The sequence below is a fragment of the Emydura macquarii genome, unplaced genomic scaffold (genome assembly GCF_026122565.2).
Source record: "Emydura macquarii macquarii isolate MOO-44397 ecotype Brisbane River unplaced genomic scaffold, CSIRO-AGI_Emac_v2 contig_2531, whole genome shotgun sequence".
In the NCBI taxonomy this organism is placed as follows: domain Eukaryota; kingdom Metazoa; phylum Chordata; order Testudines; family Chelidae; genus Emydura; species Emydura macquarii.
The window spans coordinates 7,610,213-7,631,462 of NW_027132668.1; the positions used below are offsets into that span (position 1 = coordinate 7,610,213).

General features: G+C 45.4%; 1 protein-coding gene across 1 annotated transcript in view; it reads right to left on the reverse strand.

Annotated features, from left to right (window-relative positions):
- Window positions 1-21,250, reverse strand: part of CUL4A (cullin 4A) — an 84,075-nt gene that overhangs the window by 8,513 nt on the left and 54,312 nt on the right. Inside the window, exons 13-16 of the mRNA XM_067563659.1 lie at window positions 15,007-15,117; window positions 13,990-14,075; window positions 12,827-12,934; window positions 11,254-11,367 (exon numbers count right to left, since the gene is read on the reverse strand). Coding sequence (XP_067419760.1) covers window positions 11,254-11,367; window positions 12,827-12,934; window positions 13,990-14,075; window positions 15,007-15,117 — 419 coding nt within the window. The remainder of the gene's footprint in view (window positions 1-11,253; window positions 11,368-12,826; window positions 12,935-13,989; window positions 14,076-15,006; window positions 15,118-21,250) is intronic.

A 21,250-nucleotide genomic window follows, 5' to 3' on the forward strand; every position in this document is an offset into this window, starting at 1 on the left:
CAGGACAGATGCATGAGCAAGCAGGAGGCCAACGGTTCAAAGGGCAGAGCAGTGAGCTGAGACAGGACAAGGTTCAGGTCCCAGAGGGGAACTGTCTCTCTAATCTGAGGGAAGAGTCTTTCCAGCCCCTTGAGAAATCTAGAAGTCATTGTATGAGAGAAGACTGATCTGCCTTGAACACCGGGTGGAACACCGATATTGCTGCCAGGTGGACTTTCACCTATGAAAGTCTAAGCCTCCCTGTTTCAAATGAAGCAGGTAGTCCAGGATCGTCTATATAGAAGACTTTGTTGGTGACACCTTGCGATCAGCCTCCCAGCAGGCGAAGCACTTCCACTTTGCTAGATAGGACACTCTAGTGGAAGGCTTTCTGCTTTCCAGCAGCACTCTCTGGACCTGGGCCAAACAATGTCACTCTTCTCTGCTCAGCCACACAGCAGCCAAGCCATCAGATGTAAGGAGGCTAGGTCCAGGTGAAGCAACCAGCCGTTGTCCTGGGAGATGAGATCTGGGCGCAGTGGTAGAGACCACAGCCGAGCCACAAAGAGGTCTTGCAGCATCCCAAACCAGTGCTGGTAAGGCCACTCCGGGGCTACCAGAATGACTCGAGCTTTGTCTCTCTTGACTTTCATCAGGACTTTGTGCACCAACAGTATCGGGGGAAATGCATACATAAGACCCTCCGACCACGAAAGTAAAAACGCGTCCGAGAGAGAGCCGTTCTCCGACCCTCCCAGAGAGCAGAAGTGGGCACATTTCCTGTTCTGCCTGGTGGCAAACAGGTCCACCCAGGAAACTCCCCACCTTTGGAAGATGTGGTTGGCTATCTCCTGGTGGAGTGACCACTCATGGTGAGAGTAAAAAGACTTGCTCAAACAATCTTCTAGAGTATTCTTCAGCCCCAGCAGATGGACCGCTTCTAGGATAATGTTGTGCTCCACACAAAAGTCCCATAGACGTATGGCTTCTTGGCACAGGGCTGGGGACCTGGCTCCTCCTTGCCTGTTGATATAATATATTGCCACTGTGTTGTCTGTGAGTACTTTCACTACTCTGTTGGACAGATGAGACTGAAACACCTCGCAGGTCAGCCTGATGGCTCTGAGCTCCTTGACAGTTATATACGTGCTCAGCTCCTCCCTGGACCAACGACCTTGCATCCTGAGGGTCCCCAGGTGGGGCCCCCACCCCAGGTCTGAGGCATCCGAGACCAAGGACTGTGTTGGCTTCGGGCCACGAAGGAAATTCTTGCCAGTACCTGACCGGGGTTTGTCCACCACTCTAGAGAGGTAAGTATGTGGGAGGGGATTGTGACCACCCTGTCCAGGGGATGTCTTGATGAGGAGTATACCGTAGCCAGCCACATTTGGAGCGGCCACAAGCGTGGTATCGTGTGGCGGACTCTGTAGGTACAAGCCGTCATATGTCCTACTAGGCTGAGGCATACCTTCGCCATGGTAACCGGGTAGCCCCTTAGGTTGGCTATAAGCTTTGTCATTGTCTGGAACCTGGCGGTGGGCAGCAGCACCCTGGCTTGTACAGAGTCTAGGACCGCCCCCACGAACTCTATTCTCTGAACTGGAATAAGTAACGACTTCTGTTAGTTTATTAACAGGCCCAGCGACTGACACGTGTCTCTAACGATCTGCACATCTCAATGGATCTGCTCCCTCAAGTGGCCTCTGATAAGCCAATCATCTAGGTAGGGGAAGACCTGCACTCCCTTGCGCTTGAGGTGGGCTGCTACCACTACCCTACACTTGGTAAAAATGCGGGGAGCAGTGGAAAGGCCAAATGGTAGGACCGCAAAATTGGAAATGCTGCATGCCTACTATAAACTGCAGGAACCTCCTGTGGCCCCAGAAGATAGTGATATGGAAGTAAGCATTCTTTAAATAGAGGGCGGCAAACTAGTCACCCAGATCCAGCGAGGGAATGATGGCTGCTAAGTAGACCATGTGAAACTAACCTTTTGAGGAACTTGTTCAGGGCCTGCGGGTCTAATATGGGCCTGAGGCCCCCTTTCACTTTGGGGATCAGGAAGTACCTTGAGTAGAACGCTTTTCCCCCTCAGGTTTTGAGGAACCTCCTCCAGCACCCCTAACTGTATGAGGGCTTGAACCTCCTAGATGAGGAGTTGCTCATGAGAGGGGTCCCTGAAGAGGGACAGGGAAGAAGGGTGGGATTGAAGTGAACTGAAAGGTGTAGCCAGTAGCCACTGCTGTGTCCAAAACCCAGAGGTCTGACATAATTGCCCTCCAGGCCAGAAGGAAGGGGGCAAGGAGGGAGGCAAATGGGCGGGAGACTGGATCTTGGGCATGAACTGGTCAGTCATCCTCAGGCACATCTTCAAAAGCCTTTCTTTCCACCTGAAGAATGGCAACTTGGGCCTGGCTTTGATGATGATGTCGGTGAATTGCCCTGGCGGCATTTGTAACCTCTGTTTCGTCTCCTATAGGGCTCTCCCCTGGACTGTCCTCTGAAGCACTGCTGCTGTGAAGGCCTGAAGTGCCTTCTTGATGAGGACGGGATATAAAGGCCTAAAGATCGCAACATGGCCCTAGAGTCCTTTAGACCATGGAGCCTGGAGTCAGTTTGGTCTCCAAACAGAGCAGTGCCATCGAGTGGGAAGTCCTGGATGAGTGCTGTACCTCCGTCGAGAAACCAGATGACTGAAGCCACGAGGCCCTCCTCATAGACACCACGGAGGCCATCACCCGTGCTGCCAAGTCTGCCGTGTGTGAAGCTGTCTGTAGTGAGGCCCTGGCCACAGTCCTACCCTCCTCCAGGATAGCCTTGAACTCGTGCTTTGAGGGCTGGAAGAGGGAATCAGTGAATTTCTCAAGTGACTGCCATATGTTAAGGTGGTATCGCCCTAGCAATGCCTGCTGGTTAGCTACCCTTAGCTGCAAGCTTGCCGTTGAATAAATTTTTCGTCCAAATAAGTATCTTTTTTGCCTCTTTATTCTTCGGCGTAGAGCTCATTTGCCCTTGCCTGTCTCGCTCGTTTGTTACCATGACCACCAACAAGCCCGGAGCTGGGTGGGTATACAAATATTCAAACCCCTTAGAGGACACGTAATATTAGTTCTCTGCCCACTTGGATGTGGGGGGCAGAGATGCTGGGGTTTGCCACAAGGCCTTAGTCAGTTTGGCCACTCCGTCGTGCACAGGGAGGACCACTCTAGGAGGAGCTGTGGATACCAGGACTCCAAAGAGTTCATCTACTGGTTCTTTAAGCTCCTCTATCTTAAGGCCCAGGTTAGCCGCTACCCTTCTCAGCAAGTCCTGATGTGCTCAATAATTGTCCAGCCTCGTCTGGGGAGGACGAGGAGGAGGCCGGTAGTTGACAGGGTGCGGGCACTCTTTCCCAAGATGGGGTAGCCACTGACGGGCTGCCTGACAACTCCTCATGGTCTGAGTCAACGTCTATGGTTGGTGCCATAGTGATGTTCTTTGAGGAGTATGGCGCCGAAGCTCCCATAAAGGAGAGTGGATAAGGCACCTTGGGGTGGATTCCAGTACTGCCAGGGCCCAGACCACTGTCCTTGTGACCATCCTCTCATCTGTGGCAGCATGGGGACATGCATAGCCGCTTCATAGCTTGTCTCCTCGGGGGAAGTACCACTTCATCTCCTGAGCTCAGGGAAGAACGCTCCGGTGACCACTGGGGTGCCGACCTCATTTGCATATCCAACTCCCGGTGTCAAAGAGCCAGTGCTGGGGAGTGGTGACCGGAGCCAGATCATTGTTGATGCCGCAATTTCGTCTTGTCCATGGGTTTCCTATAAGGATTTGCGTGGTGCTGCAGCTCCAGTGCCCTGCTGCGTGCTGGTGATATACCATGCCCAGGGCTCCGAGAATTTCGGGACCCCAGAGAGTGCTGACGCTTGGAGGATCGGTGCTGATGTCCCACGGACCGGTGCCTATTACTCGGCAACCGGTGGCTCGACCTCGATCTGTCCTGGTGTGGCTCCGGTGACCAGTGCCAAGAGCCTGACGAGCACCTAGAGGTCGACGAAGAGCAGCCCGCGGACGAGGGCCAGGGCCACTGCGCCGACGTCGGCGTCCCCTCTGTGAACCCTCGATTGGGGCGTCTACTCCTTGGTGCACTGCCCTACCCTCTTGCAGCATAGGCGGCACCGGTGATGCCAACAGGCTCATCATTGCCTGGAACGCCTCAGGCATGGAAGGGAGCAACAGGTGGCACAGACCTCTGCTGCTCCCTGGAGTCGGCGGTGGCAGAATAGCTGGACTCGCCACCCATCCGGGCGGAGACCCTTTCTGGGCTAACTCTGGCTTCTTTGAGGCTTTCTTAGCCGGCTTCGGTGCTGGCGAACGTTCCCTCTCCAAGTGCGCCTTCTTCTGGTACTTCTTCGGCACTGGGGATGACAAGCGGTGCCAGGGGAGCTCCGATGCTGGCAGAATGCTTTTCAACGGGGCCGTGGTACTTGGTCCCGAGTCCGATTTCGGCTCCGACGCCAGTCTGAGCGCCACTCTCATTAGAAGGGCCTTGACTCTTATATCTCGGTCCTTCTTGGTTCTCGAGCGAAAGCTCTTACAAATGTTGCACTTCGCAGAGAGGTGGGCTTCCCCCAAGCATCTCAGACAGCTCTGATGAGGGACACTCAGTGGCATAGGCTTCTTACAAGAAGTGCAGGGCTTGAATCCCAGGGACTGGGGCATGCCCCGACCCTCGGAGCTTCCTTAGCTGCGAACCTAGCTAACTAATAACTAATAACAACTTTCTAGAACTTTGAAACTATATACACTGGTACTAAATAGATAGAAAACCACTAGGAAGACAGAGACTTGAGACATCAAGAGAGTCGTTTCAGCACTGTCACAGGGGTTAAGAAGGAACTGAGAGGGAGGGGGCTAGCAGTGCCATATATGCAAGCGCATACCCGCGCTACTGCAGAGGGTGCTAGAGCCAGCTCTACGGGTAACTCTAGGGGACAAACTTCTGGCACCGGTGCATGTGGTGCACACACACAGCTACATTCAGAATGAACATGAGCAAGCACTAGAAGAAGAACTCTGATGACAAATTGTATAATCTACAGGTTATTTAACAAATAGCTTCTAGATGAAGAGAAATGTGTATTTAATAGAATTCTGCTGCATAATTATGTATCCTAAAATGTACTGCCAAGGAAACGTAGCAACTGCAAGACAAATTACAAAAAAAACCCCACCCTGCACATTATTTTGGTAGTGTAGTGCATCAACAGGTTACCTGCATAGCCCAGTATTCATCTAACAGCATTTTCTTCTAGATGCACACAATAGGTGAAATCCTGACTCCAATGAAGTGAATTGCAAAACTCTCATGGACTTAAATGAGGCCAGGATTTCACCCAATGTGTTTAACAGAGATGAGCAAACTAACATGAAAGATGCCAGTATCAGATAAAACTTGACAGAAGACCAAAACATTCTCTTTAATTCATGCAATTTTGCAGCAACAGGTTTAACAGAAGTGTGATGTTTGTAAAATTAGGCAATGGGAAGGAAATTAATAATTCAAGATTGCTATGCACATACAAACATTTTAAGTCTGTTGTCAATTACAAACTTGTCCATCATCTTAATTTTACATTAGGATTGCCATACAGCTGGGTTTTCCCAGACATAGGGTATGTCTTCACTGCAGACTGAAGTCGATTTACTTGAAATCAACTTTCACCCGCTAAATTTTAAAAGTCACAGGAGCGTGATCACACCATGCTCCTTGCGCCGGGCTCTTGCATCCCCACTCACCACGCTTGGGTCGACATTCAAAGCAGTGCACTGTGGGTAGTTATCCCACAGTGCAACTAGCCGCAGAGGCTTTTGGAAAGCTTTTTATCCTTCCATGATGCAACGTGCTCCCATCTTGTCCCAAACAAACTGCAAACGCTTTTTCGCACCGTTTTTCTATGGCTCGTGCACGCCATTGCTGGAAAGATATGGAGCCCACTCAGCTCTGCACTATCATTGTGAGCATCACAAATACCTCACGGTTTATCCTTCAGTATTTTCAAAGGCGGGAGAGGAGCCGCAGCACAGAAAATAGCAATGTTACTGAGGCTGCCCAGCTACAAGTCATAGATTGGAACAATTCCCTTTTGCTGCAGGCTGTCATGAATCATCTTCAGTCCGTGGAGCACCAGTTCTGGTCCCAGGAAACAAGTACAGATTGGTGGGAGCGCATCGTTATGAAGGTGTGGGATGATGAGCAGTAGCTGCAGAACTTTCGTATGCGAAAGGCCACTTTCTTTGAACTTTGCTTGGAGCTGTCTCCAGCCCTGAAGCACGTGAATTCTCACTTGAGACCAGTTCTGATAGTGGGGAAGCGAGTGGCCATTGCTCTGTGGAAAATGGCAACCTCAGACTGCTACCGGTTAGTAGGGAATCAATTCCAAGTCGGTAAATCCACTGTTGGAGCTGCTGTGATGCAAGTGTGTAGGGCGATTAATAGACTTCTGCTACGAAGAGTAGTGACTTTGGGAAACGTGCAGGACATAGTGGAAGGGTTTGCTGCACTGGGGTTCCCAAACCGTGGGGGGGGAGGGAATAGATGGCACGCACATCCCTATCCTAGCACCTGACCACCTTGCTACAGAGTACATAAACCAGAAGGGATACTTCTCAATGATGTTGCAGGCCCTTGTGGATCAAAGGGGACGTTTCACCAACATCTTTGTGGGGTGGTCTGGAAAGGTGCATGATACGCACATCTTTAGGAACTTAGGTCTGTTCAATAAGATGCAGGCGGGCACTTTCTTCCCTGACCAAAAAATAAACATTGGGGATGTGGAAATGCCAATAGGGATAGTGGGGGATCATGCCTACCCTTTGCTCTCTTGGCTAATGAAGTCCTACACCGGGCACCTGGACTGCAAGAAGGAGCGTTTCAATAACAGGCTCAGCAAGTGCAGAATGGTGGTGGAATGTGCATTTGGCCATTTAAAAGCCAGATGGAAATGTCTGTTTACTAGGGCTTGACATCACTGAAAAGAACATCCCATCAGTTATATCTGCATGCTGTGTGCTCCATAATTTGTGTGAAATGAAGGCCATGGAGGCTGATAGGCTGGCTGCAAATTTTGAGCAGCCAGATTCCAGCGCTACGCTCAGAGCCAACTGCGGAGTGCTTCGGCTTTGCAAAGCATTGAAAAAACGGTTTTGCAATGAACTGCAGTAATGTATGTCTGTGCTGTGCCTTTATTTCCCATCCCCCACCCTCGCTTCAGTGGTCCACTCCCCTTCTCTCCTCACCCAAGCTATTAATGAATAAAGACAGATGTTTTTTAATGCTACAAAGTTTTATTTGTGACCCGTTTCAATGGGGGGGAAGTAAGATAAGTTAACATTGTAAAGTGTCACTGTGCAAGCAACTGTGGCTGCGTGCAATTTTTAAAGGGGCCGTCGCGTCCTTTTGCTCACTTCCACCGGTGTGGAGTGCAACACATACTGCACCCTGCTCAGTCTCCTCCTAGATTGCTTGGGGGTGGGGTCTGATAACAAAGCGGTAGGCGGCAGAGCATTTTGGAGGGGCTACAGAGGGAGTCTGTCCTGCCGCTGCTCTTCCTGGAGCTCTACCAGACACCTCAGCATGTTGGACCGATCCCTCATAATACGCAACGTCTTCTGTTGCATCTCATGCTCCTGCGCAGATCTTCTGTGTTCCATGTCCATGTCTAGTTTTTCAGATAAGGACATCCTCCAGGCTGAGCTTTGTGTCAGCAGCCACGGAGGCGTTCATTAGTTTGCTGAGCACGTCATCCCATGTTTTTTTTTTCCCCCGCTTCCTAATCTGGGAAAGTCTTTCAGCTGGAGTTCGGCAAGGGGGGCCAAAGGCCAAGGTGTCTACTGTAAGATAAGCAAAGCACAAAGTTGTCATTGTTAGTCGATCCAAAGTATTAAAGGAAATGTTAGAATGTAAAAAGTACTCCCTTTCATGTTCATAAGGCTAAGCCAGACCCGCATTCCATTCTGTACATTTCGGAAGGGTCGGACTGGCATTACAGACATGGTAAGCAAGGGGCTCTTGCATCTGTTAGAGAGAGGTTTCATTAGCACTAAAATCCACAATCCATACTTGAGCAAGGAGAGGGATCACCGGCCTCCCCTGTAACATGCCAAAGACCGGTTTGGGAGGAAGTGGGCAAAACAGATTAGAGGACACTGTGGGTGAATTGTGGCAGAAAACATAGGGCAACCAGTGTCCTGACCCATAATGCCCATTGCAACAGTACTAGGACTAGGAATAGTCTTGGGGAGGCACCCAGGGACCGTCTACAGCAGAGGAATAAAACAGAATGACTGTATTGGTCGGGTATTTTTACCTTGCACCATCTTCCCTAGGTGACCATGTGTGATATCAGTCTCCTGAGGGTAATGCAGGCAGAAAGGAAAGATTTGCTGCAAGCATCAGGGTACAGGCCTGGTCCTTATGCTGCTATGCTGTGTTCCGCGACGATGCCTGCTCATTAGCAGAGTGGCAAGGAAAAGTATCCTACCGTGGCGGAAGAAATAAGGCTGCCCTCCCCAGAAACCTTCTGCAAAGGTTAATAGATTACCTACAGAAAGGTTTCCTTGAGATATCCACAGAGGATTCTTGGAGCATACCTCTGCACATAAATAGTCTGTTGCGGGAGTAACCCTCCACTGAAGTTTGCCACCACCCAGTAAGACCCTCCCCTCAAAAACACAAACTCCTTTTAAGTTTGGACTGGGGACATAACCGCAAAAAAAAGATTTGCCACACACACTCACCAGAAGTGCCTTCCACTGCATCTCGATTAGGCCCGCTGTCTTGTGTGTGGCTGGACTGCTCTGGAGTAACGAACAGGTCCTGGCTCTCACGGAGAATGGATACCCCGCTCTTCTGCACCCTGCTCTCCTCATCCACAGAGTCCTCCTCACTCGTCCTGGACTGGGATTCTTCAGAGGTATCGATGCTACATGGTGGCACAGTGTGGGGACACCGCCGAGAATTGCATGCAGCTCCTCATAAAGGCGGCATGTTTTGGGCAAGGAGCCAGAATGGCTGTTAGCTTCTCTAGTTTTCTGATAAGCCTGCCTCATCTCTTTGATCTTAACGCGGCATTGCTGTGCGTCCCTGTTGTGCCACTTCTCCAACATGCTGTGAGATATCTTCTCGTATATATCTAAATTTCTTTTTCTGACTCGGAGCTGAGCCAGAACAGACTCTTCGCCTAACAGACCAATGAGATCCAAGACCTCTGGTCAACTCCAAGCTGGAGCGCATTTGGGTCGTGCAGTCACCATAAGCAGTTCAGCTACAAAGCTCTCTCCATGCTGTCTAAACCGGAAATTCAAAATTTCCTGGGGCTTGAGAGAAGAAACTATTTCCTGTTCACGTGGTCACGTTACAGCAGAGTGTGAATGTCCAGAGCGGTCACAACGGGGCATTATGGGATACCTCCTGGAGGCCAATGGCTTCGATTTATGTTGCACTCTGCCTACACTGATGCAAATTCGACCCATGGAATTTGAATTCAGCGCTATGCCACTTGCAGAAGTGGTTTTATTAGGTCAGCTTTTACCGTGTTTTAAATCGACGGAACTTATGTGCCAGTGGAGACATATACTTTAGAGGGTCGCCATAAGTGGCGTTACATCACCCTCCATTGCCAGTGTAGACCAGGCTTTAGCCTCTTTTTTTGAGCCTCCTTTCTCTGTACAAACAGATTTTTCAAGTAACAGGAAATATCCAGGGTTTTTGCAGAGCAGACAAGCTGTAGCTCAGAAAGAGCTCTGATTGGTCCACTTCCCAACTGGTCCATTCCCCTGCAAGCCACAGCTGCTGGATCCTGCCCACCCAGGCCCTGGTTCCCAGCCCCAGGGAGGGGTTCCGCAGGAAGGCACTGATTGATGGCTTTCACTGAGTCCTGGACTTGTGCCAACTGCCCTGCTCCTGTGACAGGGAGAAACCCTGCTCCTCACCTCCAATGAGTACCGTCCCCACACGTACCTCCTCTCCAGCACTCTCAACTATACCCCCGCACCACCAACTCCCTCCTCTGGCAGTGTTCTCTTTTTGGGACCCTCAAATATGGTAACCCTACTTGACATGATCGCATGGCTCTAAATTCTGTATTTAGAACTAGTCACCATTGACATCAGAGTTAAATGATGTTTGTGCTCCAGTACAATGAGGTTGTGTTATTGATGAAGATATCTCATGAGACAGAACAAAAGCTATGTTAAGAAACATTTCAGTTACTTAATACTTTAATCATTTAACAAGCATTTAAATGTAATCACATTCATTACATGATACCCCTGATCCTTTTCAGCATGGTTTTGTAATAGCTAAGCCTAATATTCTATCACTACGTAGTTCCTTCAAAATACTATTAAAAAAAATTTCCGTCCCACACTTTGTTTCCTGCCTGCTATAGGCTTCTCTTCATTAGTAAATGAGACATTTTATTGAGCCACAACAGTTTCTGTTGAAAGATGTTTCATGGTAGAGTTTTGTAACTAAAATACCACATTCTAAATAAATACAAGAAAGAAAGCAAACACATTTTTCTAAATATTTAATATAGAATAATAGGTTTGTAGGATTGGAAGGGACCTCGAGAGGTCATCTTGTTCAGTCTCTGCACTTATGGCAGGACCAAACATTACCTAGACATCTCTGACAGGTATTTGTCTAACCTGTTCTTAAAAATCTCCAATGATGGAGATTTCCACTACCTTCCTAAGCAATTCATTCCAGTGCTTAACTACACCTTGACATTTAGGAAGTTTTTCATAATGGCCAACCTAAACCACCCTTGCTGCAATTTAAGCCCATTTCTTCTTGTCCTACACTCAGAGGTTAAGGAGAATATTTTTTCTCCCTTCTCCTTGTAACAACCTTCTGTGTACATGAAAACTGTTATGTCCCCCCTTCAGTTTTCTTTTTTCCAGACTAAAAAAACCCAATTTTTTCAATCTTCCCTCAGGGGTCATGTTTTCTAGACCTTTAATAATTTTTGTTGCTCTTCTCTGGACTTTCTCCAATTTGTCCACATCTTTTTTTAAATGTGACACCTAGAACTGGACACAATATGCCAATTAAGGCCTAATCAGCAAGGAGTTGAATAAAATAAAATATTGTTAGATTCTAGTCTCATCCTCTGCAAAAAAAATTGTTTTATTAATTACTTTAACTGTTTAACAAGGTAAGAGATTCCAAAAAAGTTATTTTATTTAAAAGCAGATATATAAGCTTTAAAAAAGCAAACGTACTTCCTTAAATTCTGCTTTCAAGACAGCATGCCCTAAAGTGGTCTGCCATTGAAGCTTTCGACCACTGTGTTTTCCAAGATAAAAGGTCTTAAATACCTCTTGAAGCTTAACCATCTGTAAACAAAGAAGAAAAAGAGGAGAAAAAAGTTAACCTATATTGTACCAACAGTAATCTAGCAGACTGATTTTCAAAGAAATGGTGTGTTAGGCTCATCTTAATATTTCAAAATCATAGTTTACATAAAAGTGAAGTTCAAGACAGAAATCTGCCCTTATTTACATACATTTCGTGCCAGCTTAAACAGAGCGAAAAAATTGATGTTAAGCAAAGCTACTCTCAGTTCATATAACTTAACTTTCTTGAAAATAAATAAATTTTAATTAAGATAAAACCAAATTCCCACTAAAAGAATAAGAACATATACCAAAACGATGTTTTCATCCTGGGCCTGCCATCATCTGTTCCCCACAGGTGATGAAGTCAGAGGAGGAGGAGAGGAAAGAAGGTTCTTAAACATCTTGCACTCTGCTCCCAAATCCCCACAGACTTTAAGACCAGAAGGAACTATAGTGATCCTCTAATCTGATCTCCTGCACATCATAGGCCATAGAACCTCACCCACCTCCTCCTGTATTAAATCTATAACTTCTGGCTGAGTCACTGAAGTCCTCAAATGATGACTTAGACTTCAAGTTACAGAGAATCCACCATTTACTCATTTAAACTAGCAAGTGACATCATCATTAGGAGATAATTAATGCAAATCCCTCCACAAGTAAGCAGATCTGCAGAAGTACGTCTGGGAGGAAATTGCATAGACTGGTTGTGACCATGTGCAAGAGATCCAAGCAAACAAAGAACTGTGCTGCAGTGTGGACTACAGGTGCATGAGTTGCAGAGCTCAGCAAAGTGTTGTGTCCTAACAGGAGCGTGTGGACGCTCCTGGTGCAAACTAAAAGGTATCTAGTTTGTGTTATATATCAACTAGGTACCTTTTAGTTTGCCCAGCAGCATCCACACAGAACAGTTAGCGCACAACACTTTGCTGCACTCTGCAATTCACACCTATAGTTGCAATGCAGCACAATGTAGACACAATTATATAAAGTGTCCAGACTGATATACCGGAGGTGTCACTCTCACTGGATTCAAAACTTGACATTATACTGCAACAGACCCGGCTAATGGAATTTGACATTATACTGCAACAGACCCTGCTAATGGAATTTGAAGGACTTTGAAACCTACTAGGGTCTCCATGTGGAAGATGGATGATACCTGGTAAAACAGACATGCATATAAGCTGTTTATTGTTTTCCAAATACATTTTGTTTTTCATAATACTTTTGTCCTAAATAATATTTTGCATTATGAAGGCTGGCTGGTTAACCACTTTGTGAATTCTCACCTACTTCCTCTCATCCACCCAACTTTGAAATTTGAGAAGTTTTGACCTAATCTTGTTATAAGTAATTGAAAACAGTTATAATTGGATTTATTAGGCAACCTTAATAGTGAAGTTCCTACCCCTGCACCATAAGAGACTACAAATTCTTGTTCTAAAAGACTCACCTCCGGAGTTAAGTGAACTTCCATGGGTGTATAGGTTGGCCAATATCCCATAGTAAGTATATTTACCGTCAGGTCTATATTGCCTGGATCACTTTGGTTCTGCATATACTAAAATACAATAAAATTTTTTTAAACCCCAAACCTGTTAAAAATCCTACTGACACAATACATTAAAAATAAACTTGGAAAAGTAAGCCAATATGGCTTCTGTTAATTACCATCTGGAGTAAAGATTTTTTAAACAGTGAATTAACTTTGTCAATCATTTAAATATCCAAAGAGTTGACTGTAAATCAAAGTTGAAATTATAAAGCATTTCTCATTAAAAAATGCCTTGGAGCACAGTGCAATATAAAAATGTGAGATCAAAAACAATTAATACCCAGAGTAAACATAGGTGTTCTTAAGTTTTTTAAAATACTGATTCCAATTGGAAATTATGTACAGTAGCAGGAAGTTTTCTAGAAGTGATGTCCACAGTTGGAAAATGTTCTAGCTCCCACTGTCTCAAAATTATACAAAAACACACAACATACCTAGGCAATTCAGAACCTAGTGAATGGTTGGGAACAAAATAGACAAGATGACTATCAATTAGGTCTATTAGATCTGTTTTTCTAAGGGACTTGAAAGTCAAAAGAATTTTAAAGTAGCCATATAAAAACTTTTAAGGGGGAGCCAGTGTATGTACTGCAAAATCAGAATAGCATGTTAGCACCTCCATACAGATGTTAAGATGATACATGGTGGTACATTTTGAAAGAAATGCAGCCTAGATAGGATTGGGGCTGAGCATCCAGAGAACAGAACAACAACAATCCAGTCTGTATGGCACAAGAACATTCATCACCAGATATAGGTCATTCATATTGAACTAGTCACAATCTGACAATAATTCTCACATGGTAAAATTGGGTCTTAAAATGGATTTTAGATGTGAGTCTAATAATAAATTTAGTGACAACACTATATTCAGGCTTTATTATTAAGAGTCAAAACAAAATCAAATGAAACTGTAAGGTCACATAACCTCCCAGCAAATACACTGAACTATAAACAGCTTGTGGAAAACCTGTTTTGTCAGGGTTTAGTTCGGTACAATTATGTGACATCAATTCCCTAGTTATATCATCATAACCATGCATAAGTGAAGTTAAATTTACCTGCTTAAACTGAATCATGACATCTTTTGAAAGTTCCATATCCTTGAACATTCCCTCCAGTTTGCTGGTGAAAGCAGCACCACATTCTGTCACATAAATTAAAGCAAAGTTTCCATGATTTCAATAAACATAAAACAAATAATAAAAGCTTAATTTTAGGCCATTGTGACAGTCTTTAGGGTGCAAATCCAGATAAATGAGGACCTGCCTTTTCTGATTCTTACTTATCTTTATACTTTCCTTTGTTCTATTTCCCTTGCCTGAAATAAACAAACAGAAAATAATAAAACTAACCTTTCTTTGATTGTTCCCAGCCTTTTCACTTGAGAATCACTTCAAACTAATTTACTAGTGCTCGAAGTGTAAACCTCAGTTAAAATAGCAAGCTGTGTGTAAATCCTGCATAACTACACCACTGTGACAGGATTCAGGTGCAAACCCAGACCAGTGAGAGGTTGTGTCACCCTTGCCCTGCAACCCTGGGTGCCTCACAACTTTGCTGCTGTAGCTCCCAACCTGCAATGCTCACAATCAGCCTATCAGCATGCAGGCCAAACCCTGAATGTCTCTGTGCTAGACAGCTCTGGTTCAGCAGCTCTGACCTCAGCAGGCTATCTACAGCCCCACAGTCCCACTATGGCTTCTACCAGCCTTGGTTACTACTTTCAAGGTGACTCCAACACCCCCAAATTTTCCCAAAACCTTGTGCTCTGTAATGTCCAGCACTCTCCTGGACAGCTCAAAGAAATAATAAGCTTAGTCTGTTCCCTCTAAAGACCCAAAAGCCCATCACAACTTATTGTCACAGATTTCCAAAAGAACTCCACTCCCATTTAGGCACTTAAATTAAATTGCCACATTTCCTTGAGTACATAGCAACCAGCAGTTCCCATTCTGAACAGTGGGAGCTGTAGGGCGCTCAGCTCTTTTGAAAAACTGGCCAGTCACTTTAACATAAATAAGAATAAAGGTTCAGATTTAAAAACCAAAGGAAGTAAAAAAATTGCAGTTGCTTACCGTGTTTAAGCTTTGACAACATTGACTTCTCAGCATCTACTGATGCACTTTTTCCTACCAGCAGTCTTTTGGCCAAATCTTTCTTATAAAATGCCTCAAACACATCTTTTCCTGTATGGAGAATAAAAAACAAATAAAACAAAAAACCCCCCAAGAAACCAAACATTACATCTTTACTACTGGTCTTCAATTATATTGAGTTGTCCTTTCTCTTGACTTGCTGAAAAGAGGAAAACAATTACATACCTATACAATAACTGTTATTCTTCAAGATGTGCTGTGCATATATACGTTCCACTATAGTTGTACGTGTGCTCAATGCACTTGAGTTGCAGATTTTTGCCTGCTATACCACGAAGCTGCACACATGCCCCCTACTCTCCTCATGCACCAAGCTGAGGGCATAAAAGGGGTGTGATTTCCACATCCTTCTCTGTTCTCTCATACCACAGTCTAACGTTTGAAGCAGTGTGGAAGGTATATGGGATTGTGGAAGGTATATCGCATAATGCATCTCAAAGAACAGTTACTGTACAGGTAACCATTTTTTCTCCTTCGAGTGATTGTGCACATATACATTCCACTGTAGGTAACTCACAGGCAGTTCCCTTACAGGTGATGGGACTTTAGATTATTTTAAGAGAGACCACAGCACTGATTTACCAAAGTTGGCGTTGTCTCATAAAGCTTGATCTGGTTGCATTTTATGGCATATGTGGCCCTGGTGGCCTGGACTTCTCAGGACTATAATCTCTCACATGTATTCAACCAGAGATTATCCATGCAGCGAGGTGGAGAGACTGAAGGTTGGGATTAAGAAACTTGTCCTGGTTTTGACATAAAATCATCAGTGGCCAGATAGAAAGTTGATACAGGTTCATGAACCAATACTGTCATGGCCAAGCCGGTGTCAGAAGGATTTACATTGCCTTGTCTCTTTTCATCTTCCTGAAATACTCTCGGAAGAAGAGAAACTGGGGGGAAGCGAATGCATAGAGCAGATGATTGGATCTGGGAAGAAGAAAGGCATCTGGAACTTGGGCTGCAGCCTGCTCTGGAGCAAAATCCCCTGCATGTTGTTGTTGAGGTTGTTCGCAAATAAGTTTATTACTGGGTACCCCCACTATTCAAAGATCTGGAGAACAATATCCTTCCTGGTTGACTATTTGTGTTGGTCAAGTTCCTACTGAGGGAATCCGCAATAGTGTTCCGCACCCCTGGAAGGTGAAAAGCTTTTAGCAAGATCTTGTTTCTTATAAAGAGATTCCACAGGCAGCTTGCTTCTTAGTGCAGCTGAGATGGTCCTGTAACTCCCTTGCTTGTTCAGATAAAACATGGTAGTGCTTTGTTTATCAGAACTTAAACCAACTGGTTTCTGGTGATGGACATAAACGTCTTGCAGGCTTGATGAATAGCACAAAGCTCTAGCACTTCTATGTGGAGCAAGACCTCCTGAGGTGACCAAAGAACTTGAGCTTAGAGTTGACCGAGATGATCCATCCAGCCTTTGGTGAGTGCATCTAATCCCTGCAACATAATCTGTTCCCTGTGGCAAAAAGAGAACCCCATTGCAGGTGTTCAGAGGGTCCATTCATTAGTCCAGGGACTGAAGCTCTAATGCAGATATGCAAATCAACATGTCTAGTGAATACCACTCAGTTGGTATACTGAATAAAGCTAGGCTTGCAAACAGTGGAGGTGAAGTCTGGCATGCAGAATCACATATGTGCATGAGGCCACGTACCTCAGGATTTGTAGGCAGAAACAAACTTTTCTTTGAGTTGGACATGAGGTTTTCAGACAGAGACTATGGACTGAACTCTGCCACAGGAAAGTAACCCACAGAGGTTATGGTGTCAAGGACTGCCCTATGAAAAGTTATTCACTGTGTTGGTTATAACTTTGATTTGTCTATAATCAATTTCAGACCTGGACAAGAGAGCAGCTGTCTGATGACAAAGATGCTGTTTTGGATGCGGGTACTTGATCTTCCCTGAACTAGTCAATTGCCCAGGTATGGAAATATCTGAACACCTATGCAGTGCTGAAGGGCTGCTATCACTGTAATGCCCTTGGTAAAGTCCCTTGGGGCCAAAGATAACATGAAGGGAAGCACCATGTACTGGTAGTAGTTGTTGCCTGCTATGAACTGAAGAATCTTTCTGTGGCCAGGATGTATCGCAACATGAAAATAAGCATCATGGCAGTATACCAATCTCTAGGAAGAGAGAATGGAAGCAAGGGTGACCATCCTGAACTTGATCTTATTGATGAAGTAGTTTAATTTTCTGAGGTCTAGAATGGGATGGAGACCACAAGTTTTTTTGGGAATCAGGAAGTACCAGAAACAGAAATCTTGTATTAGTAAGGAACCTCCTCTCTTGCTCCCAGCTCCAAAAAAAGACTGCACTTCCTGAAGCAATACAATGTTGTGAAATGGATCCCTGAAAAATGATGGGGAAGGTGGACTAGGAAAAAAGAAGAAGCTGAACTGGATGAAACATTCCTCTTCTACAGCGCTGAGCAGCCACTTGTCAGATGTGAGATAGGTGCTATCCAAAGGGAGGGAGGCGAGATATGGTCCGTGTGCTGTCCTCAATGGAGCAGTCAAAACAACTGCTTCAAAGCTGCAGTGGTCTGGTGAGAAGGTCTGTTGTGGATGAATCCAACAGGTGACATCTATAGGAGGTTTATACCTTCCTTTGGAAGTATTCTGAGACCTCGGCTAAGAGGACTCATGGTATGATTGAGGTTTAAAACAGTTTCCTCTTTGTTACTGGGATGCAAACCCCCCAATGACCAGAGATTCACTCAGGAATCTTTTAAGGTGCACATGGCATCATCTGTTTTCTGGGAAAACAGTTTGGACCGTTTGAAGGCTAAATCTCCCATTATATTTTGTAACTTCCTCAAGATGCCAGAGAGTTGCAGCCAAGAGGAGAATATCATCAAGATAGCTACAACCAAGGAGTGTGAGGTACCATAAGCTGTGTTGATGGCTCCCTGAAGCAATGTTCAGGCAGCGTGATGTCCTTTGGAATCTATGGCCAAGAATTCTCCTCTGTACTCCTCAGGCAACTTGTCTGAAAAATTGGAAATTGCTGATTAATTAAAAAAGGTTTATTTAACCAACAATACATGCACCACCTGCACTCCCACAGATATGGCCACCCTTCTCATAAAACCCTGGAACTTTAAAATCCTCCAGAAGATATATTAATTACAGAGTGACAACCTCATCCGGAGAAGAAATGAAATATTTGGCATCAAGAGATTCCCCCGTTATCTTCCCTTCTTCTGTAGGCTCCAACAAAGAAGGATGCTGAGGGACAGCAGAAGGGGCTCCCCTAGAAGTGCATGATATGGGTAAAGGTGAACTTCTAGATTGGAACTCTGATTGAGGTCTAGACCCACTCAGAACAGTCCAAGATGCCCAGTAAGGCCGTTGGGGGTATTCCATCAGACCTGGGCTTCCTCATAAGAGTACCAATCATGACTTTTAGAATCTCTGGAACGAGGTCTGTAAGCTGATCTAAGAAACCTTGGAGGGGATATTGGTCTAAAGAGATGCAACTCATCTCAGTAAATGGAGGAGCAGTCTCTGTTGGTGTTCGTGTACGTCTCTGTGTTGGAGAAACTCGGAGCTGCCCTAATGGCACTGACACAGATGAAGCGTCTGAAGGAGCAAGTGGAATACCAAGATAGATAAGTGCCAGTGGTGCCCATTGAGCTTTGACATCAGAAATGAAGAAGCCAGAGAAACAGATGAAGCCATTCTGATAAACATCATCAACAGTGCAGAGAGGGACATCACTGCAGCTGGACGGTGTATCAAAGGAAAGTACCAGCAGATATGGGAGGTCTTTCACTACAAGGATGGCCTGCAGAGTCCAGGCACAAAGAGGTAAGTTTTCATCTGACTTAGCTAACAATGCCAGAACAGATGGCATAGGAGAAGTCTTTAAATCATGATTTGAGGACTTCAATAACTCAGTCATAGGTTAGGGGTTTATTACAGGAGTGGGTGGGTGAGGCTCTTAGGCCTGCGTTGTGCAGGAAGTCAGACTAGATGATCATAATGGTCCCTTCTGACCTTAAAGACTATGAGTCTATGAGAAGAAGGACCCAGTAATGGTGAAAACTCCAGTCTCAATGGTCTCAGAAAAATCAGAGTCGATGGTGCCACCTCTGACTGTACCACAAGCATAAGCGCCCATGACCAGACCTCAACTGGGCACCAGAAAACTTACTGGAGGCCTTTCTATGAGACAAAGAGTGGGACTTCAACCGTTAGTGAGACTCAGATGCAGACAGCTTAGACCACTTCAAGGAGGCTGCTGAGGATGATGATTGACATTTCTCTCTGGATTTGGACCTCAAAGCCAGGACGGCTGGAGAAGCACTCCTTGTGGACAAAGTGTCTACCTCATCACGGTTCAATTCTAAAAAGGGATGCATTGCTTTCTTCGAAAGGTGAACTTTGAGTAGAGCTCCCTCTGTTTCTTCATTCTGGTAGGGAAGGAGGTACAAATCCAACATTTGTCCCTCATCTAGGCAAATTAAGCAGCTTTTGTGCCTATCTGTGACAGGGGTCACAGCCTATATGTGGCACACTGCTTAATCCCTGGGGACTTTTTCCATGTTTAAATTCACCAGTTCCTGAACTAAGAACTATCTACTGTAAGAACTCTTTATAGAGTTGGGCAAACTGAAGCTGAACAGCTCTGGGAGCTCCAACTCTGGCCACAGGTGAGAAACTGAGATGGAAGTGGAAACCATGTCCCTTTTATGCTGTCGGCTTGGCAGTCGAGAAATACAGGGGCACGTGTGTCACCTAGTAGGACTGCTGGCAAGAGACTCTGACTCAAGTGCATTGGACACACTTTATACCTACAGTGGAATGCATATGTTCGTAATCACTCGAAGGAAAACAATACTCACTATGGGGCTGCAAAGAGAAGTATGCACACAACAGTTCTGGAGTTTGGATTTTCTTCTTAATTTATTGTGATATAGTTGCTTCCCTCTCCAATGCCCAAGTGCAGCTGATGACTTAGTTTTCCCCCTGGGTCAGCTGCAATCACTCACTCACTCACTCAAACACAAAACTATATTTCCCATAAACAACAACATCTTCCCTCCTGGGTTCTGGTTTATTAATACACAAAATGGGCCCCTATATGTTTCAGAAAACTCCTTCTGTATACATCTCCTCCTCAGGCTTTTTGTATACCTCTCACGAGGCTCTGCAAATAGTCTTTTTAAACATTAGAGTCGTATGAATATCCACAAGCCTTCACCCCTTCCAACAGGGCTTCCCCTAATCCTCTCCCTAGGTTTCAGGGTCCACCCCTTGGTGCAGATGTACCAGGAGTATGTTTCAGACACAGGGTTCACTTTACCTCCAGGCAATACATGGCTTGCTTAAAGTACTCTTGTCTCAAACCTTTGCAGGCTCCATCACTGGGCTCTACCAAAAGAAACCTAACATGGCCACAGCAGTTCTACTTCAGATCTCCCAGCACAGAGATTCCCAAGCACTCCCTGTTCCCCTCTCCCACTGATAAAGTGGCTTGGTTATATATAATAGTCATGCCACTTTATTAGTTGATGAGAAGCCCAGGAGAGAGCAGGGAGTGCTTGGGAGTCTTTGCTGAGAGATATAAAGGAAAATGGCTGGTGACTACAAGTCCCAGAATATCTGTCTTTAAAGGGCCAAGACACAGAAACTTGAGTATTCAGCAACATCTGCCTTTAAAGGGCCAGCAATGCCCTGTTATGACCTATGTACTAGATTTCACAAAAAAGAAATATTAGCATTTTGACCAAGCCTATTAGTTAATTTAAGAGAGAAGGTTACTTATCTGTAACTGGAGATTCTTCAAGATATTTAGTTCCTATCTGTATTCCAATCATGGATGCACATGCGCATCATGTGCCAGAGTGGGAAGGTTTTTGTAGCAGCGTCCGTTGACCTGCACGTACGTTGTGTCTCCCCTTGAGCTCCTAAGCGAGGTTATAATAGGTCCTGCGGGTTGAGTCCACTCCAGTGAACCTCTTACTGCTAGTATTGCAGTCCGCAGAAGAGGGGATGCAGGGTGGGCACTGGAATACAAATAGGGTCCACACATCTCAAAAAACTTCCAATTACAGATAAGTAACCTCTTCTTCTTCGAGTGATGGTTCCTATATGTATTCCAGTCGTGGGTAAGTAGCGAGCAGTAATCAGCATGGAGGTGGGTGC